At 39.9% G+C, this 19,942-nt stretch overlaps 1 protein-coding gene across 1 annotated transcript in view; it reads right to left on the reverse strand.

The window, feature by feature from the left end:
- arid5b (AT-rich interaction domain 5B) overlaps positions 1-13,661 on the reverse strand; it is a 45,951-nt gene extending 32,290 nt beyond the window's left edge. Inside the window, exon 1 of the mRNA XM_079477182.1 lies at positions 13,436-13,661. Within this exon, the coding sequence (XP_079333308.1) occupies positions 13,436-13,502 (67 nt within the window). The 5' untranslated portion in view covers positions 13,503-13,661. The remainder of the gene's footprint in view (positions 1-13,435) is intronic.
- Positions 13,662-19,942: the final 6,281 nt, after the last annotated feature.

Genomic DNA, 19,942 nt, shown 5'->3' on the forward strand with positions numbered 1-19,942 from the left:
GCGACATCTTTCATTAATGTTAATAATAAATGAAAAAAAACAGGAAGCAGTAATTAAACAAGACAAAGAACTATTGAGCGAACAAACTTCACAGTGGCTGGAAAGCCTTTTTACACTACATCAAATCTACAGTTAAAGGGCTGAAGACATCACAGAAGAGAACCCACAGATCGTCGGTCACCTGCAGACTAGTTCAGTCACACATAAAGTCTTCATGTGTTCTCTGAGGGTCATGATCTCACGCAAAGACCACCGTAACAATACTGCATTGTACACTAGCAATACATTTCACTCCACAAGCCTTCGCCGTCCCCGGTGCTTTACAATACACAAACTGTCCTCTGAAATCCAGAGGAAATTCTCAATGGATAAAGCGTTTAACAGCGGCAGGCCGCACTCGAATCTACTTTCACACAACATGAAACCAGAAATGTGTTATGAGATTTTTGCAATGACCTTTGTAAAGAGAAAACAACAGGTCAAAATGATGGTTTGTAAGGTGCTCTAAGCCGAACATGAACTGGAAGCAGATCTGTTTGAAGCAGAGAAATGAAAAATGATACTGAGGGGGAAATGGAAAGAGCATATGGACTGCCTAAGCCGAACATGAACTGGAAGCAGATCTGTTTGACGTGTGTGTTTGAAGCAGAGAAATGAAAAATGATACTGAGGGGAAATGGAAAGAGCATATGGACTGCACCTGTAAACACATTCATTGTTATTCATCTTGTTTGGTTTTAACAGCGCTCTCTGTCATCTTCCCAACATGACACTTGAAATAAAATCTCAAAAATGATTGGGAATGCTGTACACAGGCGCTTCTGTATCAGAGTCTCTTTATGCATCATGCAAATAACACTTCTAACAGCTTACACTTCTTACACAAATAAATCATCATTAAAAGGGACGGTCACCCAAAAATAACAATTCTGTCATCATCCAGTTGTACCAAATGTGTATAAATGTCTTCGTTGTGACGAACACAGAGAAAGATATTTGGAAGAATGATTATAACGAAACAGATCGTGGACCGCAATGACTCCCCCATTGAAATCATTTTGTGTTTTTTGTTCTGTAAAGCACAAAAGAAGATGTTTTGAAGAATGCGGGACAGTGAACAGAACTTTTGACCACCATTGTATTTTTTCCTACTATAAGAGTCAACGGTAGCCAAGAACTGTTCATTTATGACATGTTTTTATGACATTCAGGCGCTTATAATGTGCATCCCGTCAAACATCATCATTATAAATATACTTTACTATCATGAAAATACCTGAGAAAAACATTGATAGAAAGCATTTTTTGGAACTACGTGTGGTGTTGTTCTTCACCTGATGTGCTTATTTGGAGTTTCTGCGCAAGAGCGCCCTCTGGCTTTCAGGCGCAGCAGCATTTAACTGTACCTTACTGAAGAACTGCGCAGAAACAATCGTAATAAATCGGCTAATCGTGTGCGGTTTATTACTAGAACAACTAGAGAGCGAGTAATTCATAGCAGAATTTTCATTTGTGCGTGAACAATCCCTTTAACTCTTAAGAGTTGGAGGCACATGGGAGTTTGACATTAGCATCTTGCTAGTCAACAATATCACGTAACACATTTGATTTTATTACACTGGTTCTGGCATTATCCAATAGAAAAACTCTCTTCTCTCGGCATGTTCACCAATTCTTTTTTCTTTTAACAGAGCCTATCGCAATGCATTCTGGGATTGTGTTTTCTGTTAGAAATGTCTACCACAAGTGACTCCGTTCATATGAAGTGTTTTGTTTATGTACATGTAAATCCAGCTGCATTAAATGTTAACTTTAAGAGCCATCAGAAAGCACTGGCGCATCCGTAGTGAACTTATCAAACACACACGAGCCAATCAATAATCTGCCTTTGAAGAAAGACTATTGGACGACTACAGATGGCTCATTAAAATTCATGATTCACTGTGATGAGGTTGATAATGTTGTCTAGATGATATTATATTTGACCACAGAACACACAGAGCTCATATCAACACTGGCTGTTGTTGTTGTTGTTTTGCTCTGGTGTTGTAATTATTCCTCACAATGACCTTGTTGAAACAGCATGTTCTCTCCTCACGTTTACATGCTCAGAATGATGTGTGATTGGCCCTGTGATTCTGTGCTTCAAATGGCCGGGGAGGTGCAATGCGCTACCTAATTGTTTAAGCGTATCGGAGGGCCATTAAAGAATCTCTTGACAACAGAGCTCCATTATTTCTGCACCAATGATACCACGCTATGCGAACTCATCCGGGGCCTGCCGCTCACTTCAGAGATGTGTCAAACGCTGACGGTATACGAGCAAATAAACAACAAGCGTTATTATAAGAGTTTTCATCAGGTTTAAGGAAAGTCAAGTTTTTTTAATTTCCCAAGTAGCCAAAAGCACTCAGACTAATGACAGTTAATTACAGTGAAATACAACGCCGGGCAAATTTGTCCCCTGGGTCACTGATATGTCAGCTTGGCATGCAAAGCGCGCTTGTGCCCTAAAGCCCTGCGGGGGGGTTGACAGGCATATCTTCACATGGATGTTTAAAAGCAGCTGAACCCCTCATGGTTGGGCTATTGTTCACCCTCATGACTCCAGAATCACGACTCGGCTTTATTCATATTAAATGACATCACGTGTCATCGCAGACAGATAGGAGGGTGAATGTGCAGTATTATTAAGTGCTGTACTGTCACAGCCATTTAAACCGTATATACTGACATAAGGCTTAAGTATAGTTCCCCTTTTACGCATACGCGAGTGACAGCGTACAGTGAGCGCGTCACAAATTTCGTACAAAGTCACGCATGCGCATTCCATTTCTTGCAGTAATTAGTCTAACCACTAGGGGGCAACAGTGTAGGGGGACCATCGGTTAAAGGTAGTAGAAGAAAAACTGACCCCTGTAGGCCCGGAGAGGCATTGCAATATGTCGTAAAACACACGGCGTATCAAAAGCAGGCTAGGTTGTGCATTCACTCGCGAACACATAAAATAAAAGAAGTATGCCACAGGCTTTACACTGACCTCACGTAATTTGACAAAGAAACTCCAATGGTGATGTTTATGTGCTCATGCTGCACCGGGAAATGAATAAATCATGTGTTTTTATTATTGGCTTTGGTTTGTTTGGCTGTTGTCGTCCCTGTAAGAACATTAACAGATGAGAAACATCTCTCTCTCTCAGTTTAATTTGGTGGCTTTCAAGTAGAAACAACGGCGATGTTAAAGAATACAATTCTCAAATGTTTCTGCAGCGAGGTGGAGAGAGCAGACGAAAGCCTTTGTAACCCAGAATTCTCACAAGATTATCTCAGATATATTATCTTATATTTATCACAGCTGAAAACTCTCCTTATCGATGAAAGAGCGACTTTAGAGCAATACAATTTTCTTCTGGGTTTTGTCAGTCACAACACATTAAGCTTAAAATATTTCACTTAAACACTTATATTCCGTCATCGTTTACTCGTCCTCTTGTCATTTTAAACCTGTATGACTTTCGTCTGCAGAACACAAAAGAAGATATTTCATTGGTCCCCAATGTCAACGGTGGCCAACGGTTAGATATCTTCTCTTGTGTTCTGCAAAAGAAAGTCATATAGGTTTAACATGACAAGAGGATTTTCATTTGGGTAAACTATCACTTTTATTCAAAGCATTGATGAAATGAAGCACAAACCTTCTACATGTTTATAGCTATTTTTACGAGGTATCGTTATGACAGATCAAGCCTGCTTCCATTCAAAGAACTCACTGTGAAATCTTATAAAACACGTACAGCGAGTGCAGTAATATAAGCTCATGTATAATTCACAACAGCGTCTGTGTGATACAGTGAGATGTGATGATGTTTAATGCCTCAATGTCTAATGAATTGATAAAGTCAAATGAAAGAGAAAAAGTGCAGAAGCAGACACGTCCTCAGCGTGCGGCCGGAATGAATATGGATGGTTCTGTGTTCAGAGAGCACCTGCCGGGAATCTGGCTCTTTACCTGGAAGCGCTCACAGCGGGAGCTTCACTTTCACCGCGGCCGGGCCTGGGCCACGCACGACATCCCACTGCAAAACCTAATGCAATTAAATGTGTACTTGAGCAAACATAAGCAAGCGGAGACATTACTCATGCGGTCAGCACATTCAAAACTACAGCTTGTTGCAGAGAAAGCCACGGCAGTCAAACGTGATGTAGGTCGTGCATGTCATGTGACTCTCCGCATCATCCATCACTCAGTGATATCACTCCACTTCGTTTGTTAATACGGCCTCGTGAAGGAAAAGCAAGAGTCCTCAAAAACTTCATGTCCGGCTGTCCGAGACATAATCCATCACACGTGTCCGGTCACCGTGAAACTGCAGTGCAGCTGTTCTGAACTACACCGTGAACAATACATGAAACATCCAAGCTTTTCTCTCTCTCTCTCTCTCTCTCTCTCTTTCTGTACAAAAACATATAATCAACACATTTAGAATTAGAGATGCGCCAAGTATTTGTCCATAAAAGAAAAATGTCACACTATTGGCCAATATTCTAAAAACAGCTGTTGATCAGGGTCCAATTATCCGATCAATCAAAACTGGACAGGATAATGAATTCGTGCTCTGTATATAGAAAATACTAAGAAACATTACCAGTTCGATGTTCAATATGCATAGGCGTCATATGAATTAATAACATTCAGAAAGTTATGATCAGTATCGGCAGGTATCCCTCTGAATAACCAGCGGTAGCTGCATCTCTATTTATAATGCCTTTACAATACATACTGCAGTCCTTTAAGAAAAGACTTGATCTAAAAAGAAAAACAATGTCATTATTTATTCACTCTCATCTGAATTCAGTGGAACACAAAAGAAGATATTTTGAGAAATGTCTCGGCGGCTTTGTGTTCATACAATGGAAGTGAATGGAGTTCAGTGTCGTTGTTGACTAATATCTTCGATAGTGTACAGATGGTGAAATGTGAATGTATAATTTGTCATGTGCTAACGGCTATGCTAAGAGCTTATATCTTCTGCAAGTTTAATATATGAAGAACAGTTAGCGCCCTACTTCTGTGATAACATACAGCACACTAGATGAGAGAGAGAGAGAGAGAGAGAGAGAGAGAGATGAAGCATTATGTGAAACTATAAATATCCATCCGAGTAATGAGCGGGTTATTGAAGTTTCCCTGCGAGCCGTGTTTATTGGTCATTGTTTAGACGGGAGGAAAAGCCTTTTAAAGATTAATTTGATAGAAAAAGCTCAAGGCCGCTGCAAACAGTGAAGCGCGTGGTGTTACGCAACCCGTGCCATAGAACAAATCAAACAATGGAGCGTTCATAATGTCTTTACATGGACATGAAAGATCAGTGGACAGACGGAGAGATTTACTGCGAATCATAATAAAAGTGTTCAGATGAAATCTGTGAGCGGTCACAGAGCGACACCGCAGCGCATGCGACCGCACGCATTCCATTTCTGTCGCAAGATTCCATCACCAAACACGTGTTTACATTCTGAATATGCCCATATGAGAGAAATGCCATTTACCACCGCTTTCATCCGCAACCACGGCAGAGCCCTTTAATTCCCCAGCTGCAAAATTACAAAGAGAAACATCCGTCACAACCAGAACGCAAGAGAAAAAGCAGAAGCGCATTCATTCCACTGAAACCCATTTGACTTCAAATACATGAGATAAAGCAAACTGCAGTCGTGGGCCATCGGACAGCCGTTCATTATCAGATTACATCAGTTATGACGCTCTCAAATAATAACAACACAACTGAGCGAACCACACATGGGGAAGTAACGTTTTCCCAACGGTCCTAGAAGATCTGTTTACTTGAAAGCTATTATCGGAAACATTTCACAAGCTTTTCTTTCACGTCCGTGTATTTAGTCTCATGAAATGTTTATGGGGAAGGGCTCGGAACGAGGCAATAAATCATACAGATGCATCTACACGTCTTCTGTAAATCCAGGCCACATAACACAGCTCTGAAAAAGAGAATTAAACCGTAAAAGCCATCGGGATTTCCTGATTCACATTAAATAACACATTTAGTCTTAATGCACACGTAAAAACATGTTCTTAAACCCTGTGTTTGTGTCTATATATATATATATATATATATGTTCATATACACATTTCTTTGATTCATTTCTGTGTGTAGTGCTGTCCGAGCGAGCACAACAGCCACTGCATGTGAATAATCTCTGGCCCTGAACTGTTTTTACCATGAATTATTAAACCAGGAATACATGCAACTAAAAATCTAACTCGATGTTTATTTTCTCAGCGCAGCATTCTGAATCGGTGTTTCTTTACAACACTACAAGTGTTGACACGCACGGCTCTTTTCCAGAACACAGAAAGAAGAAAAAAAGAGGTGATTCGTGGAGAAGCGTCAGCTCTTCTCCGGAGGATTTATTGCCAAGAATGAGCCTTTTAAACTAAAGGGAGCCAACCGAGCAATTAGTCCAAATCACAACGGAGGACGCTAAAAATATCAACGCAACCTCATATGTCACGTCTAACAGACATCCACTGGACCAAAACCTGGATTTGCTATAGGAATGAGATAAGAGAGAGTGACACTATGTTGAAAGCGTCCTTAAAGAATCAGGCCGGACACAACAATGATGGGTGTGAGGGGACACAATGTGTATGTGCTGGTCGGGTGTCGTTCTCTGCTCCTAAATAAACTAGTTTATAACACACTGAGCTGTCCAAAAGCCAAACCACCGACACAGCAGGGAGCATTAGGTGGAAATAATGGCAATTTGGTTTTAATTTGAAGTGATGCGTTACAAAACACTTACTGGAAAATACTCCCTCTTTTTCTTTCCTTCTCTCCATTCCTGAGAAGTTCTTGAGCTGATGAATGCCAACAGAACGACTGCTATTGAACACAGAGCCACGCTGGAATAAATGTGCAGATTTCAAATGCCTTTAATGTCAAAAACAGACCGGACTGGCACGGTGGTCCCAACACACACACCTGAGAGACGCTGATGAATAAGTCACACTGATCCCTTAAGCCAACCACACCTTTTTTTAATGATATGTAAACGCAGGAACGTAAAGGAATGCAAGCTTGATTCCACCGCTGCGGAGTTACAAACACACCAACAGAGTGCCATTCACACATTATGTTCCCAGAACAATATTGTAAAAGCTGTATCAAGATTAAGTTACGATTCTTCAGTTGTTTTTCTGTTTGTGTATGTTTCTCTTTAAGGTTACACATAAACTCTTCACAAGACGTTACTGTTCTCTGACACACAAAAATCAAGTTTGCATAGATTATATGTCTGTGTTCACAAACTACGTAAGTGTGTGTTTCAGGATGGGGATTGTGTGTTGCTGCCGTAATGAAACATCTGCAAATGACAGTCAACAAATAAACACTGACACTGAACACACACACGTCTGGTTTATTATCACCGTGGGGACAGTCCATAGGCGTAATGATTGTTATACTGTACAAACTTTATATTTTGCCCCTAAAGCTAAAGATCAAAGAAAAGATTTTTACAATATATAGTTCTGCACGATTTATACGCTTTTATATACGGCCCCACTGTGACACGAGTCCCCATTGGTGTGCATTCATGTCCCCACCGGGATATAAAAAACAAGGCCAAACACACACACTTCAGCAGAAATGGTTGTTTCTCAAGGCTGTTCTGGCATAACTTGCTTCTAATAATCTGCATGTGGCCGTCTTGTACGTTATTCATTATGAAACAGGAGAAATAGTAAAACCTCACTGTACAATTATGTAAATTGTGCTGAAATGTAAAACATTTTCTGATTTGAGAGCTCGTTTAATTGCAGGAGTGGGAACGAGATGAATGTGCGGACAAAGGTACGAACAAAGATGACTCTGAAATGAAAAAGCGAAAAGATGAAATGGGCCCTTCACTTTCTCCTTGAATTCTTAATAAGACACATGGATGAGGCATATGGGCTTTTAAAAATGCATGACCTTTAGTAATCCAAGCCAGATTGTGAAATAGGTGAAAAGAATGGAATCAAACAGAACGGAAAACAAAAAAGAACATTTTCACATTTACAGTATGAGCTCATTCATTTCTAACAACTGTACGTATGGCCACAACTGCTGGAACAAGAGGCAGAGAGAGAGAGCGAGAGAGAGAGAGAGAGAGAGATGAATCCAAAAAAAAAGAAATACAAAAACACGATTTGTTATGGAATACAGAAACAAAGCCAGAATCTTCAGAGTTTTTTGGTTGAATTCATACAATGATGATGATGATGACATCATGAACTATCGTAATATTTTTGCGGAGTATTTCAGGTCATTTTGAAGCGTGTCGCCCTCACTCTCTTTTCACTTCCATAATACGCACAACAACGTCTTCTGTATTCTGTTTAAATTCCCTTTTTATGTTCCACAGAAGGAAAAAGTAATATGCACTTGGAAGAACATGATGACAGTATTTTGGTATTTGGACAAACGATCCGGTTAAGTGCGGAAAACAATAATCGTTTAACATTTTGTTTACTGAAAACGTCTTTAGCAATCTCTCTGCACAGAATTACAGTGGAAAGTGGCTTTTCATCCCCACATTGCAATGCTAAAACACATCTGGACGGCATTAATAACTTTAACATTAAATCTGGTGCTGGGAACATGCGAGAGAGAGAGAGAGAGAATGTGGGACGTTCTAGTGAAGTGCACGCTGTCAAACAAACACAGACGCAAGTATTCAGCTGTAATGAAGAAGAGAATCACAGAAATAGAGAAGTGAAGTCAATTCACTGGAAATGTTGTAAAGACAGAAGTGTGTCAGAGGTAATCTTGTTTTTTCTCTCTTCTGATGGGTGGGAATAAAAAGGGTGTGTCGGATGTTTCTCAACGTTCAACAAAAGTCATTTCTTTGCTCACAGAATGATGAATTCTTTCCCAGCGTCCAATTATTTCAAGCTTTCAAAAGCCACATGTGCTACCCAGAAGCCTTCGCCTGCTTTTCCCAAAGTCCACGCTCTGGAAAACACTTCAGCCAAATATGAATATAATACAAACCCCTGGACCAATCCTTCAACACTACGCCACCATCCCCATCAAATACTTCAGATGTTTTATTAAGACGCTTCTGTTAAACATTTCTCCCCGAGCCTCCTCGATGGCGCTGCTGTGATCTGCAGGGAAACAAAATAAATGACCCATTTTTATAGCGGTGTATGTGGTAAACACGGCATCTACATGAAGGAGCAGACGAAAGCCAGTCGCTGCCATTCCAAACGGCGATACAGGAGGAAAACACGCCCGTAATTACTTTTATTTTAAGAGCAAATTATTAACACTCAAGTGCTTAAACTGAGAGACGTCTTGAGAAATATAAACGGCTGTGATCCTCTCACAAAACAACACGCTATCATTAAAATCCCTGAGGCGGTGAATATCAATCACACTGTAATCATACATACAGCATTCCCATCACAGCTCAGCTCCTGCTGGATTACCCACAATCCTCTCTGTCTGCCCATCAAACCCATTCAGAGTAACACACTCGTGATCGCTCCTTTAAACAGATGATGAGGGTCGGGAATCAATTCAAAAGTTTGTATGCTTTCCCAGCTCGTCGAAAAAACTCAAAGCATCACCGAACTGTTTATTAAGCTTAAATATATTCCATCTTAGTGATGACTTGTTGTAACTGGATAAAAGTCAAAACTGCTTAACTTGTTTTGATGAGTTAATGTAAAACACGTGTTGCCATGACTCACATGACTTTGTACAGTGTACTATACAGACTGTAATCGTATCATGAAAACAACTGAAGTTATGAAACATATTTCTTCACATTTACACTACATACAACCACTTGGGCTCAAAGCAGAATTCTTTTCACGTGAGGAATTACACGCGTGAGGAATGAAGATGATTCTTCACACGGCTCATGTCATAATGACGAGAACGTGATCGGTTCGTTCCCTCTGAAGCTCGTGCGCTCAATCCAACTCACTTTTTTCTGCAGTAAGTGTGTGTTCATACAATAATACTGACTGACCTCCTAAACATAACCTCCTGAGAGACGGCAAATGAATCAAGAGAGAGAGAAATAACAGTGTGTGGCCATTACATGATACCAAACTCTCTTCAATAATTCACCATTACACAAACACACAAATACACACAGACGCAGCCATTAACAGTGTTCATCTAAACATTCACTGATCTATTCCACAGGACTGAAGTCTTGCTCTGCCTGGCAGTTTTGTTGAGGTATATTTCTAAAAAACGGGTCGTATCATGAACATTTTTTGTGATACGAGTTCACGTACTACATACGAAAAACATTCAGTAACTTTTACAAGTGTTCCTCAAAACTGTCCAAAATAAGAATTGACTTCATGATTCTGTATTTCGCAGTGTTATATTAACTACAGAATCATTTACGGTGCACTATAAGATGCGTCAGTTCTGGGGTTATCCAATAATAAACACTTAAACATCGAGATGCCACATTCAACCGCTCCGTGTCCGCCATCATGGAATGGTCAAAACTTCTGTTGCTGTCATCAAAGTGAAAGTCAATGAGTATTTCAAGATGCCACAACATTGCGCAGCCACTGGTTGTAAAAACATCTGAATTTAAACCTTTCACAGGTTTTTATATTTCTGAACTCAATGTTCGTTTTCAAACTATAGTCACTGTTTAATGTCATGTTAACAAACGTCTTCGTATTGTCGTATTGTGTTAGATTGCATGAAACATTTGATAATTATACGTGTGTATAACAGGTTGCAGGTTTTGACTTTTCCAATATGGCGGATACCCTCTGAACAGCTGCTCGTAGAAACAGATATTAAAGTCCTTGTGAACCAGAAGTTGTGGCCATTTTCATTCTGTATTTTGACGCATTTCCGAGTTAAATGGAATTTCTAATGTAGTGGCCGTGGCTTTCGTCTTTCTCTGCGATTTGATTAGATGTATAAAAACAGCTGTTGCATTTTGAAGTGGCTGAGGGGAGGAGTTAACGGATGCTCCGCCCAATAAGTCTAAAACACGTCATTTGAGATGGAGAGTCATTACAGGAAGGAAGTGCACTTTCAGATTTTAACTAAAGATTATGAGGGCGCATGAATTTTAACAAGACAATGACCCGCATTGATAAACTATTTCCAATAAACCTTGCGATATTTCATGAAAAAATAAGCATTGTAATATTGAATTTCAATGGGACTTTAATAAGGGCATCTGTGTGCATTTTTCTATGCTTTCATCTTCCTGAAGGTCACTCAAGTGAAAATGAGACTTCAGTCAACATCCGGCTGTTTAAGAAGCATGCGAATCCAACCCTGCCTGCAGTTATTTCCATTAGAAGAGGAACAAATGACTAAATATATAATAGACATCTCAAATAGCACAGCTCTCTGTTCTCATCTTTGTTCTAGAATGCATTGGAAGTGAATTCTGGAGAACCCCTCTCTCCATTGCCAAGCCCTCGCTGTTATTCTCTTCAAACAATTAATGACAAGACTAAACGCACAACATTATCCGCCAAGTAACCGTCACTCCGAGCAGAAAAAGCACTCTTGATTCTTTTTTCTCTCATCTGTCTTGGCTTCACAAATCAGATCTATTCCCCTGTAACAAATCCAGAGTTTGTGAACGATGACTTCATATGTTGAGCTAAAGCCTTAATAAATAACACACCCTACGAAGATCATTCTCAGGGTTGTAATACAGCACGTCAGGGCTCTGCTGAGAAGAAGAATTCCTGATTCAAGCACACTCACTTCTGTTTTATTTGTAGAGAGCAGAACATGTTTTTGAGCAGAATATAGTGAGTCATTGATGCAGTTTGTCTGATTGTTCTCTACTCTTAACCAACGATGTCTTGAAAACAGCGTTCAGAAACCCAACTTTCCCCAACATCAGCTCCAGCAGTAAACTTGACTGTTTTTTTAACTGGCAGCATCTGTGGAAAACCGAGGCGCTCAGGAACCGTTGTGTTTTGTGAAATGACCTCCAATTCAATAAACAACACAAGCACTGAAGTACAGAACACTTACAGTAAGAATGAGAACACAAATGAAACGACCTCAAGCTAAATCCAAATCACTTACATTTAAATAATCACTCTGATGTGTGAGGCAGTGAATGATTTCGTTCACTTTTTAAATTCAGAGGGGCAGGACACCCCGAAATGAGAAGTCTTTCATTATTTCTTCATCCTCATGTGACCTGAAAGAAAAGATTCTTTCTTCTTCAGAACACCTTTTGAAGAATGTTGATAATCAAACAACACCGAACCCCAGTGGCTTCCATTATATGAACACAAAACCATTTCTCAAAATATATTTTATTTTGTGTTCCACTTAAGAAAGACTCAACAGAATTACAACCACAAAAAAATGTTTTTAGGGGCTAACTATTTCAAACCTTTAGACCCCTGGAGTGCAACAACATGTTCTGGAGGAGTATGTCACACAACAGGTTGCCTTCAAAGATTTACAGCCCTTCCTTTATCTTGATTTACATCTCCTGAGGTCAGAATTCCAGTGCTTACAAAGCAGAAAGTTAGTGTCATGTCAAGTGGCTTGTCTTCTGTTGGCTGTGCTTGATAACCAACACAGCAAATGAATGAAGACAGAGCATGTTATAGCACACTCTAAAATGTTGGGTTGCTTCAACCCATGGTTGGATAAAATATGAACAAGTAATTTGACCCAGGGTGTATTTAGAGCATACAGACGTGAGAAAGATGACCAAATGAAAGTCAAGTCAATAAAGTTGGTCACGGGATAATAACAATACATTTCATCCGTTTAGAGACATACTTCATTTTAGAGCCAGTAATGACACAGCTGGGTTTCTGACAATCAATTCACATTAAATATCAAAGCAGCCTTTCTAAAGGAACATGTTCCTGACACGAGCTGATGGCTGGTGACAGATTCAGACTTAAGTGTAAAAACAGTCTTTCAGTTCAGCTTTGAAAGTTTCAGACTCTTGACAGGCCAATTGCACTAAAAGCCACGAGTGTCTGTTTCCATCACCAGTTCCAAGTCAGTTCTGCATGTTTGTAGAGCAACACAACATGAAAACCCTGATGGTCCTTATACACAGCCCAGCGGCACTCCACTAATGAAGATAAAAGCTCAATCAGTAGAAGTAATCAGCACCCAATCATACGTTTACTCATTCATTCCTTTATTTATTTTCAACCCTCACTTAATTACAATTACAATTAAGCGATTACATTTGCTGTTCAAGTCGTTAGTTTGTGAAAAACACGCTCCAAACTATGCAGGACAAACTCTGCAGTTATTATGTGGTTTGCTTCAGCAACTACAGAGTTATTAATCAGTTTGTTTGATAATTAATCTATAAACAAACGTCAGCGCCTATAAGGTCACACGGTCATTTTAACTTGCGCAGAACAAGCACTTACCGAATTCATCACACACGCTCTCGTTCTCCACCAGCGTGGGGTGATCGAAGGTGTCCCTGCAGTACATGATCTGAGTGTTGTTGGTCAAGGAGGCAATGCCGCCCAGCGCCAGCACCACATGGTCGGTCAGGAGGGAAGTGGGCCGCTCGCGGAGTCTCGCGATGATGGACCGGTACCGGCAGTATTGAGGATAACTCAACACCAAAACTCTCTTCTCTTCCAACTCATCACCTGGACACAAGAGAAAATCATTCACGTTAATTCAATCAATTCCTTCATCGTGAAGACAAGCTCCCATTGATGTATTGAACGGTCAGGATGCACGGAAATTGTTACGTACACCGTCAAGGCCATTCATGAATCTTCAATATTATCTTTGCCGTAATGATAATTCAATCCAAATGGAAGTGCTATGAGTTCATATAGCTAATCTCATTCTATAATGGAGGATTGTGGAGGAGAGCTGCTCCCAGGGGTGGGGATATAGATTTGTGGGCTATTATGTTTTACTACAGCCTGAGCTGCTGGTTTAACATGACAGCGTTCTGTTAGGATTGGCAATATAAAAGATTCTGGGCAAGAAGCCATGTGATTCAGTTCCTGGAGATGAGAGCTCGGAGCGATGGTGTGCGCAGGTTAGTCTTCCCATCACCCAACCTGCCTCCTCAAATACCTGCAATGAGCTTAATATTCTATTGGACTTTTTCTGCATGTATCTAGTTTCTCACAGTGTGAAAAACATCTTCTCTCTAACCTTCTCATGACCCGTACTGCACTAAAATGACATTCAAAATGAAGGTATTTGTATGCCTGCCTTATTACCAAAACTGTAATATATCACTCCGTTAAAAAAAAACTAAGATTCCATGTTTAACTGTGAAATAAAACACATTGGAGGGCAACACAATACTCTGCCATTTCATCAATTATTACACAAAATCAAGTCTTGACTGCATTTGTCAAGATGAATCGTTCAACCCTGTTACTGTAATTACTAATCCAGCCCCTACAGATTTCTTACTCAACCCTGTTTCATCATTTAATTCTGATATATTTGTATTTATTGCTAGAAAATATCATCACATAAATGAAGGTTTTAAACTGTATTTAGTCCTGCACTTTACCATCGAGTCAACCATGATCTAAAGAAGATTTCAAACCACACAAAGCTTATTCGCTGTTTATAGACACTGTATGACATCTTGATATGACGAAACTAATTTGTTTTCAAGTTTAAGTGCCTCGTCTCACTACATATTTGTTGAAAAACACTCTAACCTTGTATCCTTCACTCCCGGATGTATTTGACAGCATGTGTAATGCTAATCACGCTGGACTTCACGTACATTTGCTTGATTAGATTTGGCTTTGGGCTACAGAAGAGGTCAAGAGAAGCTCTGCCGTCACACTCTTAATAACATCTTTAATTGGCTAAGAAGGCGCTATGATTCCAGCCTTGATAAATCACATTCTGTAAACGCTCTTGACAAGAAGCTTTTGTGACGGAGGAGGACAACACCCCGACGACCTCCCATTGGTTGTTAAATCAATAGGCTGAAATGGCCATGAATAATCCTGGCGTGTCTTATCAGATCAGAGCGACAGGACTCGGTCTGCTTCTCATTCACAGCTCAAGTGCTCCACAAAATGTCAAAGGGGTCTCTGTGGAATAGATCTACATAACACCTCTGCTGCAAAGAGGACCAATTAAACATAAAACACGCGCGTGCGCCCCCGAGCTTTAATAATTCATGTTATTTTGCTTCCTGTAAAACTTTCAGGATGTGTGACATCAATCAAACGAATGAAGCCGTTCTTCAAAAGAACTTTTGTTTGTTTTTGATGAGACTCTTGAATTCATTATTTCACAACAGGACGGCGTGTCAGGATACAAGACAGAACAAAATGTTTTGAGAGAAGAAAACGGCAATAACACATGACGGTACATAGAGTTTCCACAGCAAAGATCGCTCGTGGATTTTACACTGCAATTACCATGTAACATGACAAAAATAATCCAGGCCTGATAAACGGCTCATAATGCTTGTGTAAAGTTCACTGTCAAACCTGTCCGAGCTTGTGACGCCACTTTAAAGAGCTCTTTATCCAAACCACCTGTTAGCACGTCTTTCACAAATACACCTGGTCCTGAAATTAACTATTTGTGTGTGTGTGTGTGTGTGTCTGATCCCTTCATGAATTATGTAACACGTTCATTTAATGTTCAACGGTAGAAAACAAAAAACAAAACAAAAACATTTAACGTTTTGGTTACAGGATTACCATCGCTTAATATTACAAAACACTTATCGTTCATTTATTCCTCCTCGCTTTCATTACTGACTTGATGTTTTTTTATAACCTATTTGTGGATCTCTTTATATTTATAAAGTGTGACATAAAAAACAAAGAGAGTTCAAATGTTGTATTGCTTGTGTAAACCTGCCTGAGCTTGTCATGGGAGATTACAGGGCCATTTATCCAAATGACTTGTGGGCAGGTTTTACGTGATCTTTTTCCTATTTTTGTCGATCAACCAAAGCAAATACCTCTATAAACCCAGATTACCACATGAAAAAAACCCTTTGATTTGTAACACCCAACATCCCAGTACACCATTGTTCCTTATCAGCCAAACATCTGCAGACAATGACTAATCTTCAATATTACCAACCGCCGCTAATGTGCATCACGTCTAACCTTCAAAAGTTTCGGCCCGGGTGAATTCCCAGAAAGTCAAACACGGGTCTTAAGATACATTCCTGTTGATCTCCACCCTCCCAAACCACCCCGAGTCAATACATTCTCCCTGTCAGCGCTTTAATAGCTACCTGTCTCTTTAAAATATGCAGGTCGAAATCTCAAATCAAGCGCGAGGACGAAGATAGAGGCGTAAAACACAGACTCCTGGAATCCTGACTGCTTATTAGTCGTCCTGGTTACTGTATTAAAATAAGATATTATTAGCGCTCGCTGCACTGCAGCACAACACAATAATGAAAGGAAAATGTGTGTCATTGCCACGGCAACTGTTTTGATGGAAGACTCCCCGTCAATAATACTTAACAAAATTGCACTTTAGTCATAAACCCACAAATCAATTTCATGTGTGAGGATGTGTGTGTGTGTGTGTGTGTGTTGAACGGGCAAATGGAGATTGAAGAGAAATGTGAAATGCATGTCTCATTACAGTTGAACAGAATCAGTCTTTTCCTAATTATTATTCACAGCCGCGACCTGTAATGAGTCAAACAACATTCATGTATTAAAGCTGCGAGCTGCTGGGATTCTGAGCCGCTGTTGGGTCATTAAATCTGTTCGGATGCTTCAATATGTCACAGCGTTCACAACCCAGAAAAACATCCATCAATATGATATCAATGCACAGACATTTACATTTAACTTACAGTGAAAATACATTTCATCGGTGAGTGAAACGCAGAAACACCGCTTTTATTATATACTTCATTATTCATTTCTTAATATCATGAAGATGTATAAAGAAATGAATGATTGCGTTTGGTGTGTATAAATAATCTGATCTGAATGGTGAAATGTCTTCATTTACTTGCCCTCAAGTTGTTCCAAAGCTGTATAAATGTCTTTACTCCGTTGAAAAGATATACATTGACTACCATCATAGGAAAGAAACTATTACTACGAAAGTCAATGGTGCCCCAGAGCTATTGCTTTCCCACATTCTTCAAAATATCCTCTTTTCATCCTCTTCATAGCTGTTTGGTATATTTCTGTACTTAAAAGGATAGTTCACCCAAAAATAAAACATTCTGTCATCATCACCCTCTTTGTTATCTTTTCAAACCTGTAAGAATGGCTTTGTTCTTATGAACACGAAGGAAGATATTTAGAAGAATGTCAGAAACCAAACAAATCCCTTCGTATTTATTCTCCCTACTATAGCAGTAAACGGGAGGAAGAGATATTCACACAAATATCTTCCTTTGTGTCACCAGAACAAAGACATTTACGCAGACCACCTGAGGGTGAGTGAACCATGACAAACTTTTCATTTTTGGGTGAACTGTCCCTTATTTTCTACGCAGAAGTATGTTTGTTTATTATCATTACTCACTTGATAATATGATGTCACAATAGAATGCTGTATTCCTGTAATTATTGTGCTGAACATGAAGTTTTATTTGTACTCAATAATCAGCTCGTGTACACAAATGCAATATTCAAGGCTGTTGCTTTATGGAAGGCACAAGGCCATTTGGTGATTTCACATTTGTCGGTGAATAATTGTGCAGCTTTACACAAAAACAGCCGCTTCTATATGAAGAAAGTGTTGTGATGGAAACACCGTTTGAGTCTTTCAAGAGTGTTATAGCTCCTGCCGGGCTTCTACTCTTCATGATGATGACGCTGTGACACACAACACACAAACACTGCAGACTTTCACGCTGTGTGTCTTTCTATACGATAACATGCGTGCACTCTCAAGACAACCAATCACATGACACGAGAGTTTTACATAAGTCAAATACATAAAGCCTTTTATATGTCCTCCGCCCGCTCTTCTTAAAGGCAAAAAAATCCATCAAGATTCCACAACAAGCCCTTATTTCATCCAGTGGTGAACACTGAAAGAAATCCTTCCATACATAATAGGCACCTGAAAAAATACACTCGCATCTCTCAATGACAATTTCTGGAGTGAATTTGTAAGATTGCCGTTTACGTGCCAAAAGAAACACTTGGAGAGTAAACTCAATATGCTTTGATTCACTCTATACAGATGTGGGCGGCACGGCTCTGCCCGTGATTCTGTGATATTGGTCTTTATTCCACGTCCGAGGTGTTATTACCCCGAGCTCATTTTTCCAGCATATCCCTCGATTTCAACGTCAAACCTTTTGTTGATGATTTATGGCACCTGTCGATATTTTACAGCGGCAGGCATCCGTTCGCAACAGTTTCAGCACATTTGTTGTCGCTCCCTAGCAACATGCCTAAGCTGTAATATTCCTGCAGGGAGAGCGGCTCCAAATATAACTGTCTGTATTATTGATCACCAGACTGCAAACTTTGCATTTAATGGCTCTTGTAAAACATGACAGGCTAGAACAAATTTGGTTATGTCAAAACGTTCTACCTTGTGAAAAGAGACGCGTCTAGCCTATTATTCTAATGATGCCTCCGTATAGAGACGTGAATAACAAGGTGCCGTCACATACAAAAGATGCAGATAGTGTTTCGTGCAGAGGAAAAGTGTCATTGTTAGAAACCAGAGAGGCGCTTACAAAATGTGTGTCGCCGATAGATTATGCATTTACAATACGTTGCATCATGAACAGGACTAGTTAAGTGATGAGTAATGTAATAAGTATAACATGCGTGATGTGAATAGTCCAACACAGGCTCAATGGAGACTCTCTGTTTGTCCATCGATGGCAGACGGAAGGAGGGGTTCAGGAAACTGCGGTGAATTCAGTTTGGTTATGCTGGTACCCCTCACTGTCAAAGGTCCAGAATTGAAGTCATGAAAATGTCTTCAAAATGTCCTTTTGTATAACAACTGCCAATAATAAGGAACAGTGAGTAAGACGTGTGAGAAGGAATATTCGTTTTGAAGATGTAGAAGAGTTAGTTTGGTGAACGGAGGATTGGAACTTGGTTGATAGCATCACATATCATATCCCACAGGCTTTTTTTTCAACAACGTATGGGAACGTTTTCATTTTGGCCCGTTTTTTCGACACAGCCTCACAGCATGAGTTCTCATGAGACTTTTGTTCATATAAAATCAGTTTGCAAAAACAAAATTGTTGACAGTGGAAATGCCGGGTAGCTAGTGTAACGGAGACCAGCGAGAGAGAGAGAGCCGTGCAAGTAAACCGGACTTCAAGGGTTGATCGAGCGTCAGACGCTTTGATGATTGATTTACATGGTTCACTGGTGATATTAGGTATAATTATTGACACCCCACCACAGACCACACTCATTATCAAACCCTGGCTACGGCCATGAAAGGGCTAACCTTAGCTAATGCTGGAGTCATTTGTTCAAAGTGCTCCAGGTTGACTACATGCAAGTACATGTTTGTTAGATAATGTATTAATGTAAAGAACATGGAGTTCTTCTGAGTATGTGTAATGAGCAGCTGGATTCGTAGTGGTCCTCCCATTACACATTTGATCATTTGTATGGAGAGCGGGGCTTCACATAAACACTGTTAGCGCATCCAAGTAGCCTCAAAATGATATAATAAATGTGGGGGAAATGACAAAAAAGGTCCACTCTTTGAGAAAATGAACCACCCCTTCCACAAGGCTGGTTACGGCTGGTATGTACGAATAAATTCAATTCATTTCTGTGAATCACTGTAAGTCATCCATTTAAGTGAGTCATACCTCAAAAGACATTCAATGATTTGTTCGCAATGAAAAAAGTACAAAAATTTAATCATTACTTTGATAAAGAAAATAAAATAAGACGACGGGATAGGCAAGGCAGGTATTTTATTTACTGTGGTGGGCTGAGAGC

The sequence above is a fragment of the Barbatula barbatula genome, assembly GCF_947034865.1.
Source record: "Barbatula barbatula genome assembly, chromosome: 16".
NCBI classification, from domain to species: domain Eukaryota; kingdom Metazoa; phylum Chordata; class Actinopteri; order Cypriniformes; family Nemacheilidae; genus Barbatula; species Barbatula barbatula.